At 47.6% G+C, this 12488-nt stretch overlaps 1 protein-coding gene across 3 annotated transcripts in view; it reads left to right on the forward strand.

The window, feature by feature from the left end:
- LOC128639207 (uncharacterized) overlaps positions 1-11641 on the forward strand; it is a 32941-nt gene extending 21300 nt beyond the window's left edge. The window contains exons 2-3 of one of the 3 annotated variants that reach the window (XM_053691469.1): positions 6406-6550; positions 9835-11641. In XM_053691469.1, the coding sequence (XP_053547444.1) occupies positions 6415-6550; positions 9835-10412 (714 nt within the window). In that variant the 5' untranslated portion in view covers positions 6406-6414 and the 3' untranslated portion in view covers positions 10413-11641. Of the gene's footprint in view, positions 1-5701 lie in introns of those variants that run through there. The other 2 variants (XM_053691467.1, XM_053691468.1) reach the window with 2 other exon arrangements.
- The last annotated feature ends 847 nt before the right edge of the window (positions 11642-12488 follow it).

The raw sequence follows: 12488 nt of genomic DNA on the forward strand, positions 1-12488 counted from the left end.
GCTTATTACATACAGTAAATGTCGCACACACACAGTCTGGTACACACTGTGCTTATTACATACAGTAAATGTCACACACACACGGTCTGGTACACACTGTGCTTATTACATACAGTAAATGTCACACACACACAGTCTGGTACACACTGTGCTTATTACATACAGTAAATGTCACACACACACACAGTCTGGTACACACTGTGCTTATTACATACAGTAAATGTCACACACACACACACAGTCTGGTACACACTGCACTTATTAAATACAGTAAATGTCACAAACACAGTCTGGTACACACTGCATTTATTACATACAGTAAATGTCACACACACAGTCTGGTACACACTGCGCTTATTACATACAGTAAATGTCACACACACACAGTCTGGTACACACTGTGCTTATTACATACAGTAAATGTCACACACACACGGTCTGGTACACACTGTGCTTATTACATACAGTAAATGTCACACACACACAGTCTGGTACACACTGTGCTTATTACATACAGTACATGTCACACACACAGTCTGGTACACACTGCACTTATTACATACAGTAAATGTCACACACACACAGTCTGGTACACACTGTGCTTATTACATACAGTAAATGTCACACACACAGTCTGTACACACTGCACTTATTACATACAGTAAATGTCACACACACAGTCTGTACACAATGCACTTATTACATACAGTAAATGTCACACACACAGTCTGTACACACTGTGTTTATTACATACAGTAAATGTGTCACACACGGTCTGGTACACACTGCACTTATTACATACAGTAAATGTCACACACACACGGTCTGGTACACACTGCACTTATTACATACAGTAAATGTCACAAACACACAGTCTGGTACACACTGCGCTTATTACATACAGTAAATGTCACAAACACACAGTCTGGTACACATGGCATTTATTACATACAGTAAATGTCACACACACAGTCTGTACACACTGCACTTATTACATACAGTAAATGTCACACACACACAGTCTGGTACACACTGCGCTTATTACATACAGTAAATGTCACACACACAGTCTGGTACACACTGCACTTATTACATACAGTAAATGTCACACACACAGGAAATGTAAGGCAAATTGCCTGGAATGCACATAAGGGTTAAGGCCAAGACGGAGGAGTGGAGTGTTGTGTTGTGTGTGTGAAACAATGTTGCAGAAAGAGAGGAGGGGTTCCAGCTTACCTTTTTAAGCCCAGTACAGGAAGCACATGTCCTCTTTCTGCTGTTTTTCTCAAAGTTTTCACATGAGACGTTCAAGGAGATCTAAAGCACCTCCAAAGCGAATCATGGAGGCTAGGGAGGAACCTGCAGAGAGAGAAGTGGTTGATGACAGCGATGAAGCAGCGGAGTGGATTCCTCCATCGCCAGAAACGGTGGGTCGAACCCCTTTACTTTCCTCCTCCCTTGCCCCTTCCCTTGATCAATCTACGGGGGAGGTTTGGGCCGGTGGGGGGGAAATTTCTGATCAGGCTTTGCTAGAGGTGCTTGCATTGGTGAGCAATATGGGGGGTGGTGCTGGGCAACCAGATGGTGCGTCTGAGCCCGTCGGCCATGCGGCCGGGAGTGAGCCCTCTTTGCGGGGGGTCAGTGCGGACATAGGCCCCGATTCAATTAGTATGTTGGGCCCTGCCGGGCCCGCTTCTGGCCTTCGTAGGCCCACATGTCCCCCTAAGGTAGCCGGTAAAGCGGGGGTCCCTGCTAGGTCCGCTATTCGGTCTCCAGCCGCTAGCGCTGCGGTTCCCTGCCCTTCCATCACCCTTGTTAAGCCTCCCTCCCCTAGCGTGGTTGCGGTGGGCCCTTATAGGCCTTGTGGCGTTGCGGTCCCTGGCCCTTACGGGCCTTACTCTTTTGCCCCAGTAGTTGGCGGTTTTAGTGGGAGCAGTTTGGCCTTACCTGCGACGTCGTCTCCGATGTCCCAGGACTCCATCGCGGCTGCGGTATCCCTTTTCCAGATGTGGGCCTCATCCTTGTCCGCGGCTCCGGGTGCGTCCCACGTGGTCCTTGGTCCTCCGGCGGTGATTGCGCAGGCTCCCAGGTCGACTGTTCCTCCATCGGCGGTGACTTCCGGTTTGCGGTCCTCCGAGGGTGGGACTTCCGGTGACGTCATTTCCTGTGACGTCACTGCCGGTCCCGCCATTAGTCAGCGGTCATCGAAGCGGAGCAGATCGAGTTCCCCGTGCGGCGTCCATGGTAAGAGAGGAGTGCCGCGGGGGGGGGGAACTTATGCTCCGGGGGGCAATTCTGCTGATGCGATGGGGCCTACAGGGGTTGCACTTGTGGGGGATGGTTTTCACGAGGAGGCTAATTGTGAATCAATGGAGGAGTTATCTCAGGGGGGGCATTACTCTGGTCAAATGAACCCGGGGGTCCCTGTTGGAGGCCCCCATGGGCAGATTACAAAGGGCATTGCGGCCCGGCAAGGGGCGGAGGCCCCGTCGGGTAGTAATCCTCGTCAAGGGGCAAAGGCCACATCGGGCAATTATAAAGGTGGTGCATCACCTATTGGGCCCGCTAGGAGTACGCTTAAGAGCGCTGGCGGGGGGGGGGGCGGAGCCAGCAGCCGATGCAGGAGGACATGTATTCTCAGAGCTCCTAATAATGGATCAAATAAGCTAATATTTAAAGCAAGCAAAATATTTTTTTTTTTCTACTTAGGTGACATCCTAAATTAGCCTCAGGACATGAGGCAGTCTATTCTGGACATTATATCAAGAAGATAGACAGCTTAACGGCATAAAGATCATCTGGCCCACTACGTCAACGACATAGTGTAAGCCGCCATCTTTGGAAACAACTGCGCACCAGCCCTACTACCAGGGATCTAGCCTCTCCACATTAACTCGGTGGCCGTTGGGTTTGGGAACTACTTGTGCTACCGAGTGAATCCACGCAGTGACAACCTCCACTTCGCTGTGCATATACTCTAATCTAACTACAGACTATTTTACTCGCCCTAGAATCATTTGCCCTGTCCTTTCATCATGGGGGATTTTTATGGCGTGATCAGAGACCTCTTAATGAAAATGGATCGTTGTATGACTATCCACTTCACTAGCTTGAAAAATGTTATTCAAAATGGCGCTGAGTGCACAGAGATGACTACAGCGGAACTGCCGGAGCGAGAGGACCGCCAAGCTCATACACAGCTACTTCCAGCACATATTAATACGCAACAAGGAGCCGCAATGACACTGCTATGCCAGATGCCAGACACCACTTCTGATTGCGGCAATGAAGATACTGGTCATCATTTCACTCCTGTTGCTATAAGATTGCAGCGGGCCCAGAAGAAACCTTGGAAGAGCTGTCCAGGTCGTAGTCCCGGTCATTCCTATGCTAATGACTCACTGATTCGACGGATATCCAATTTCTTCAATAATAACTTTTGCCTAATAGCCTCCGCACAACATCAGGGTCTTAGGAGACTACGACAACCAGCCGCTGACATCATTCAGCCTATCCAATGGCCCCCACGGGCTGGTGTCGGGTGAGACAGAGATATCTGTGAAGCGGTACCCGGAGCCGGGTCAGCCCTCTCCGGTCCGTTAACTCTCTAACTTTGTCCTAGTTGTGAGACACAAACTACTTGCTGACGATGTTCCCCTATAGCTTGGAAACTGCAGTCAAGTTATTGGCTGCAGTTATTAGCTCTGTTATACACAGGTTTTTTGTTCTATTCTCTATGACATCTCCTGCAATGTAATTTATATCTGCATCGCTTGGCTGAGGATGAAGAAACTGTTCTTGTACTCTTGTTCTTTGCCTGTTGTATCGGGTAACGTAGCGGCAGACCTACACAGCATCATTGGAAAATTGCATTCTCTAACAGACTGCTTTCACATTTACTCATATTTAGTTCTTATGTACCCCTTATGTGTTATGTTATGTTTTATGTTTTGTATTGGTTGTGTTAAATTGCTAGCATAAATACCTAAAGCACCTAAACTAGAGACGCCATTGTGCCTGGCATTGATCTCTTACACATAGACGTAGTTAATTAGCTACAGCTCATTCCTTAATTTTGTGAGAAGAGCCATACCACATAAGGCTATTATCTATCTTTGGCTAAACTACTCCCCATAGAATATAGATTATACTCGATTGGCTACCTGGAGTCAATTATATCACCAGTACTCTGGTTAAAGTTGTTTGTTAATATGTGTTGTTCTGACTAGCAGTTTTTTATATCTTACTTTAAAGTAGGTTTGTTTTATCCCTAAGAGTACCTGTGTTTTATCTGAAGACCACTCATCTAGCACTGAACCTCATCAGTCCTATACTGTTTTCAAGGCTGTTATAATTGCTCAATTATTTTCAGTATTTCACCCTGAGGACCTGCTCCTTACCAAACTATTTTTGTCTGTTTTCGCTGCCTTAAGATGTTCTTATAACAACTAGCTTATAGCTTGATTTAATTATTATACACTCTATCTGGTCTGAGCAGGACAAGTTCCATATCCATCCCTCCTCTGTATATACCATGTAGTTACCAAGACATCACTCTAAGATTAAGTTCACTTAAAGTCACCTATAGATGGACCCTTACATTAGTACATACTTTTAATAAACTCTATCTAGAGTCCCTGCATAGCTCTACAGACACCCCCCATAATTACCTAGTAGATATATCCACCTATCCCATGATAGGGTTTTTCGTTGAACAGCATATAACCTACTAGTTATGTCGCAAACCCATATGTCCTGAATTCTCCTTAAGCACGTTATAATGCGTTCATACTAGCTATTAATCCATGTATATACTGCTAACCTCCAGTGACGCATTCCCTTTAGGGACCCCTAGTCGCACCAAGATGGTAAAAGAAATGCAGCCTTCACCGACTGTCTAAGATATAGACATAGTTTGTTTTTTCCTTCGCCCGCAAAGATCTGTATCTGTTTAGGCGCTAGTGGGTACACTTATTGTATTTAATACTCTTTGCTTTTATAACTGTTTATGGAATTATGCTATGCCTCTGCTTTATTATATTTATGTTTCTAGGATATGACATTGCTTATGTTGAGTTTAATATTAATACAAAATTTTTGGCTCTGGTGGGCTCCTCCCCTCCCTTTCCCGCCGGTACTGGTTGCCTGTGGGTCATACCCCTATTCCTTCTCCCACATCGCCTATAGCTGGTAACTCCCTAGGGGAGGGGCCCACCTGGAAATCCCCCATGTACTATACATACTAATGTCCCCCTCTCCGCTTAATGGTGTTGGGAGTTATCCCTATACATTTTATCGAAAGTTAATCCCTAATGTTGGTCATGATACCGTTGTGTTTTGTCTTTCATTCTACTCTAGTCCTCATATCCCTGGTTCCAAGATTCATGCTGGTATATAAAGCACCGTCTTTAGGTCATAATGAGACTAATGAGGGCTCACCACTATATCCCTTTAATTATCTACCCCAATTTATACCCTATCTAGATATTCTTAAGAGTTTACTTGGCAATTAAAACTAATGCTCATTTAGAGTCCCGATAATAATTAATATAAGATTCATATCCTGGCTGGCTCTGCCCTCCATCCCCCCCTCCCCCCATTATATTTCGAGCGGCTCTTGCCCGCTGCATCCCTCCCCTTCCCTTTTAAACTATAAAGCTAATCCCCCCTGACCCTAATTATATCTGAGTAGACACTCCAATTCGCTTGCTATATGGTCCAGGGAGGACAATTTCTGTTTTATTGTAATTTCTTTTATTATAAAACTGAAGTCTTATTGTAAACTGCCCAAATTTTATAACATTACGTGTGCTGTATGGATATATTATACCCTTACTGTAGGGTTCTGATTGTAACATTTATCTAACAATATTGTATATGCACTCTTCTGCAAATGTTTTGGGGCATAATCTTTGGTTGTATCTGTTTATGACTTCAATAAAAAATATATTTAAAAAAAAAAAAAAAAAAAAAAAGAGCGCTGGCGGTAATAGTAAGGTTTCTGGGGGCAAAGGCGGTGCCCGTGCAGGCAGCGCGTTTGGCGCGCAAATTAGTGAGAGTGTAAGGGCTAGGCCTCAGGCTTCGGGGGCATCCCCGGCAGCAGCGAGGAAGGTAGTAACTAGGTCTTCTACCAAACATGGTTCACCAGAACAGTTTCAGAGTTTAGATTTAGCGGTTGCATCGACTAGGCGTAAGAAAGCCATCCCTATCCCCCAGAAATCAGTACATTTTAGTGAAGAGATAGAGGACTTTACAGAAGATGAGCAGGGTGTGTATGATGAAGTTGCAGGTTGCGAAGGCAACCAGGATGTGTATGAGGGGATGAATGAGCGGTCTGGGCGCAGGGGGAGGGGTAGAGCAGACCTTCCCCTTCGTGGTACTCCTCTCTGGCAATCTCTTTTGCAGGAAAGTGACATGGCTACATCAGGAGATTCAGGCAGCGGGTTGGAGAGAGGTGCTGAGAGCGGCCCGGACTCCATGGTGTCAGAGGATGAGCGTCCTTCTACTTCGGGAGTCGTGGCGATTCCAAACAGGATCGGTGTGAGAGATGGTGAGTCCTCAGTTTCAGTGGGGTTGCAGGGTTTCACCTCATCCTCGGATGAATCTGGGTCAGAAAATGATAAGGAGCTGGGGTTGCATGGGAAGGGCAATAAACGAATGTATAAGATGCTTAGATGGTTAACTGAAGAGAAGAGATCAGCAAAAGGGGGTTTGCATGACCGTTATGACTATATTGCCTCTGATAGGTCCGATAGGGCGGCCCAACCCAGACTTCGCGTAAGTGGGGTGGGGAGGCCCGTTAATCGGAAGGTGGCGCTCCAAGGGGACACTAGGTCCTGGTCTTCCTATGATCTGCACGAGCATTTGAAGACTAAGACAGTGCGGAGAATTCAAGAGGGGAAGTTTGTTAACATCTTCGAGCTCTCGGTGGAAGCCCTAAGGCAGAAGGCGAGAGCGGAGGATGGGACAGGCCCCAGGAAGTACCAGCGCCCAGACACGTTTCACTAGTGGCGCCGTTGTTTCAGGATCTATGCGTCTTGCTACTTGCAGAAATGGCCGGACCAGTGTTTAGCCGTGTTGAAATACATGGAAAACATGGAGATCATTGCTGATAATTATCGAGATGGTGCCTGGCGTGATTATGATGAGGAGTTCCGCAGAAAGATGGTGGGTAATCCACTGTTGGATTTTGGGTGCGTAGAAATGCAACTCTGGGCCCGGCTGGGTCCCGTGAAATCGCAAGGTACTTCTGGTTCCCCGGCGGGTGCAACACAGTTTCGAACCGCCAATAGATTTCGCAGACGCCCAGCAGGGGTCTGTTGGAAATTCCAGGACAAACAATGCACGTTGGGAACCGCGTGTTCCTTTCGGCACCCTTGTCGCATCTGCGGGGGATTTCATCCAGCCGCGGATTGCGTTAAAAAAGGGGACAAACAGGACAGGACTGGGCCAAGAGGCCCTGCTGTCGCTAAGAGCGGACACCCCGCTGAAGGTGGCCGCAATTAGTACGTGGCTCACGCTCTACCCCGATAGGGTGGCGACGGCCTTGTTGGAGTCAGGGCTCCGGGAAGGTTTTGTTATCCCCGTACAGGGTCCGGTTTCGGGTGCGGCTTCTCGCAGGAACCTGAAATCTGCCTCCCTGTTCCCGGAGGCATTGAAGGAGAAATTGGGTAAGGAGGTTTCACTGGGTAGAATGGCTGGCCCGTTTAGGGAGAGACCTATGCCGGGATTGGTTATCTCGCCTCTAGGGGTTGTGCCCAAAAAGGACCCAGGAAAATTTAGGATGATACAACATCTTTCCTACCCAAAAGGAAAGTCAGTTAATGACGCCATTCCTCAGGACTTGAGTACGGTATATTACCAGTCATTTGATGATGCTTTACAAGTGGTACGGAGATCGGGTCAAGGGGCATTACTGGCCAAGCTTGACATAGAGTCTGCTTTCAGACTCTTGCCGATCCACCCCGCATCATTTTATTTAATGGGATGTTTCTTCAACGGACACTATTATGTTGACCGTTGTTTGCCCATGGGGTGTTCCATTTCCTGCGCCTATTTTGAGGCGTTTAGTTCCTTTTTGCATTGGGCTGTTGCGGAAGTGACAGGGGAAGATAGGATTGCTCACTACTTGGACGACTTTCTCCTGGTAGGTAGACAGGAATCTAGGGAATGTGAGCTGCTCCTTTACGCCATGCGGCTGTTGATGGAGAAGTTTGGAGTCCCCTTAGCAGAAGACAAAACGGAGGGCCCTTGCACGTGTCTTACTTTCCTGGGTATCGAAATTGATTCGGTAGCCCAGGAATGTAGGCTTCCGGTGGATAAAGTCCGGAAGATGTTGACAGAAGTCAGGAGACTCGCAGCGGCACAGTTTTGCACGCTGAAAGAGCTTCAATCTGTTTTGGGTCTGCTCAACTTTGCAGGGAGGGTCATCCCGATGGGGAGGATTTTCCTGAAGAGAATGGAGCGCATGTTGCCGGGAGTTACTTCTCCCAAAGACAAACTAATGGTTAATAAAGACATGAAGGAAGACCATGTCTGGGATCTGTTCCTCAGTGATTTCAATGGGATCTGTATTTGGAGAACCCCTCAGACTCCGGCGCGAGACCTACACCTCTTTACTGATGCTGCTGGGGGTTTTGGATACGGCGCCTATTTCAATGGTGAGTGGAGCGCCTGAGGATTCTGGTTTTGAGATGCCTTAAGCGGAACATTGAGTTTCGGGCTAGGCATGTCCCAGGGGTTGATAACGTTATTGCTGATGCACTATCTCGCTTTCAATGGGAAAACTTTAGGAAATGTGCTCCTGAGGCTGCCACTCATGGCTTTCCCTGTCCCCCTTTTCTTTGGCAGGTGGCTTTGGATGGCAGTCCCTGATTCCGGTGCTGAAGGCGTCCCTGGCACCTTCCACTTGGAAGTCCTATGTAAGGTACTGGGAAGAATGGGTATTCTTCTGTGATGTCCAAGGATTTCCTTCTTGTGCTGGTGAGCAAGATTGGCTATTGCGCTGGCTCGCGGAGCTTAGGACTAAGCTAGCTAAGAAAGGGGCGGTATCCGCGCGGTTAGCGGCGGTGTCCTTTTTCTGTAAACTATTCACGCTGACGGACTCTTCCAAAACGTTTTTGATTCGTCAAATACTGAGGGGTTGGGGAAGGACGGAAGTGTGGTGTCCGGACATTAGGGAACCCATAACGGCGGACAGGTTGGTCCTCCTGCTTCGTGTTCTACCGGAGGTATGTTCCTCAGACTACGAGGTGCGGCTTTTTTCCGCGGCGTTCGCCATGGCGTTTCATGGCGCACTCCGAGTGGGGGAATTGGTCCCGCAGTCTAAGTTGGCAAAAGTGGGTGATGTCCTGGCGGAGCACGTCAGGTTTACGGATAATGGGGTATTGCTTTTCATCCCTCGATCGAAAGTCGATCAGGATGGTAGGGGGGCCTGGCTGTCGCTACCTGCGCACGCGGGTTCCGCCTGCTGCCCGAGTGCCCTGTTGAAGACCTTCTCGGACAGGCGTCCAGTGGGTGCGGTTAGATTTTTAAGTCATCAGGAAGGTACTCCCCTTACGAGGTTTCAATTTCGGAAGGTTTTGGGGTGGGCGGCTAAAAAAGTGGGTTTGAATCCCAATACCATAGCTCCTCACTCATTTAGGGTTGGAGCTGCTACGACGGCGGCAACTTTAGGCTGGTCGGCTGACCGCATAATGGCGCTTGGGAGGTGGAAGTCTAAGAGGTATCAGATTTACGTTAGGCCACTTATATCCCAATGTTAATATTTGCAGGTTGACAATGTTGCACATGGCACTTGGTCATGATATGCCCTAACTCTTGTTTCTCTTGCAGGGCCTAGAAGTGGGCCGCTTCGTGCCTGGATCGTTGGGCACTCGTTCGTACACTGGGCGGCTATCCGAGCAGCATCGCAACCCGGAGGGCAGCAGCTAGGGTTCTCATTCTCTAGGGTGGTCGTTAGGTGGTTAGGGAGAAGAGGCCTTTGCTGGGCAGATCTGCCTGGTTTACTGCAATCCGCCATGAGGCGGTGGGAGAAACCCCATGTCCTGATCATCCACTTAGATGGAAATGATCTAGGCTCAATTCCCGGCCGGGATTTGAGCGCAGTGATCCAATCAGATCTGCGCACCTTTAAAGCTTGGTTGCCTGGTGTGAGAATGGGCTGGTCAAACATTATACCTAGGTTGACGTGGAGACACATGGCTAATCATAGGGCAGCGTTCCAAGTTCGCAAGAAGCTCAATAGAGATGTTAGGAAGCTTATGTGTGAGCTAGGAGGTTTTGTTGTGGAACACAAGTTCATTACGGCCGCTGACCGGAGCCTGTACCGAGGCGACGGGGTCCATCTTACGGACCATGGCATGGACCTGTTTATTGCAGATATACGACAGTCCCTACTCCTATTTGTGTGAGTTGGGTGGCGGCGAGAGTGGCCCTTGATATTTGGGCGATCTCGTGGCGGGTGGACAGTGTCCGGGGGCAGGATGTGATCGAGGTAGAGTGACGGCACTTCCGGCCAGGGGTGAAGTCCCCAGACGCGCGTCTGGGGTGTTCCCTGCCCGTGTGATTCCGATGCCGAGAATTCCCTGTTTTTCAGTATTGAGCTACGCTCTGCTTCTTCTCCTGCGCCCTGGTACTGCCCATCTTGTTAGCATGGGTTACTACGTTTAGCTAGTACCTGATTGCCGCCCCCCTGGTCCATGTTTATTCAGACGGTCGTTAGTTCTTGTGTTGCCACAATAAACGTGACCTGCGGGTTTTCTCTAACCATAAAAAGTTGTTGTGTCGTTATTTATTTGGTGTCGTTATTTATTTCTACGTTTAGAAACTAAGTTGAGTTTATGTTAAACCAAGAATGTATATAGTTATTAAGTTATTCTTTCCACAGAGGAGGATATGGCATTTAATCCCTTAAGGAAATGTAAGGCAAATTGCCTGGAATGCACATAAGGGTTAAGGCCAAGACGGAGGAGGGGAGTGTTGTGTTGTGTGTGTGAAACAATGTTGCAGAAAGAGAGGAGGGGTTCCAGCTTACCTTTTTAAGCCCAGTACAGGAAGCACATGTCCTCTTTCTGCTGTTTTTCTCAAAGTTTTCCCCACCCTTTCCCTCCCTTTGTTTATTATTTTGCAATCAGTAGGGGGATCCGTCCTTATGGTGGTCCCCAGGGATTAGGGCTATCCGAAGGCATGATGAGGGCTAACCAGCCTATTTCTGTAAGCCCAAGGACGTTAAGTTTCAGCTCCCCAGGTATTTCAATCTGGTTTTCGCACCTTTTTGATCCTGGCCCTACTGGTACGGAGTGGTGGTTTGCACCCTGGGCTGGCGGGTGGACAGTGTCCGGGGGCAGGATGTGATCGAGGTAGAGTGACGGCACTTCCGGCCAGGGGTGAAGTCCCCAGACGCGCGTCTGGGGTGTTCCCTGCCCGTGTGATTCCGATGCCGAGAATTCCCTGTTTTTCAGTATTGAGCTACGCTCTGCTTCTTCTCCTGCGCCCTGGTACTGCCCATCTTGTTAGCATGGGTTACTACGTTTAGCTAGTACCTGATTGCCGCCCCCCTGGTCCATGTTTATTCAGAAGGTCGTTAGTTCTTGTGTTGCCACAATAAACGTGACCTGCGGGTTTTCTCTAACCATAAAAAGTTGTTGTGTCGTTATTTATTTGGTGTCGTTATTTATTTCTACGTTTAGAAACTAAGTTGAGTTTATGTTAAACCAAGAATGTATATAGTTATTAAGTTATTCTTTCCACAGAGGAGGATATGGCATTTAATCCCTTAAGTCCATACACACTGTGCTTATTACATAAAGTAAATGTCACACACACACAGTCTAGAAAACACTGTGCTTATCACATACAGTAAATGTCACACACACACAGTCTGGTACACACTGTGCTTATTACATACAGTAAATGTCACACACACACACACAGTCTGGTACACACTGCACTTATTACATACAGTAAATGTCACACACACAGTCTGTACACACTGTGCTTATTACATACAGTAAATGTCACACACACAGTCTGTACACACTGCGCTTATTACATACAGTAAATGTCACACACACACAGTCTGGTACACACTGTGCTTATTACATACAGTAAATGTCACACACACAGTCTGTACACACTGTGCTTATTACATACAGTAAATGTGTCACACACACAGTCTGGTACACACTGTGCTTATTACATACAGTAAATGTCACACACACACACACAGTCTGGTACACACTGCACTTATTACATACAGTAAATGTCACACACACACACACAGTCTGGTACACACTGCACTTATTACATACAGTAAATGTCACACACACAGTCTGGTACACACTGCACTTATTACATACAGTAAATGTCACACACACAGTCTGTACACACTGCACTTATTACATACAGTAAATGTCACACACGGTCTGGTACACACTGCACTTATTACATACAGTAAATGTCACACACACAGTCTGTACACACTGTGC

This window comes from Bombina bombina, chromosome 8, assembly GCF_027579735.1.
Source record: "Bombina bombina isolate aBomBom1 chromosome 8, aBomBom1.pri, whole genome shotgun sequence".
NCBI lineage: Eukaryota > Metazoa > Chordata > Amphibia > Anura > Bombinatoridae > Bombina > Bombina bombina.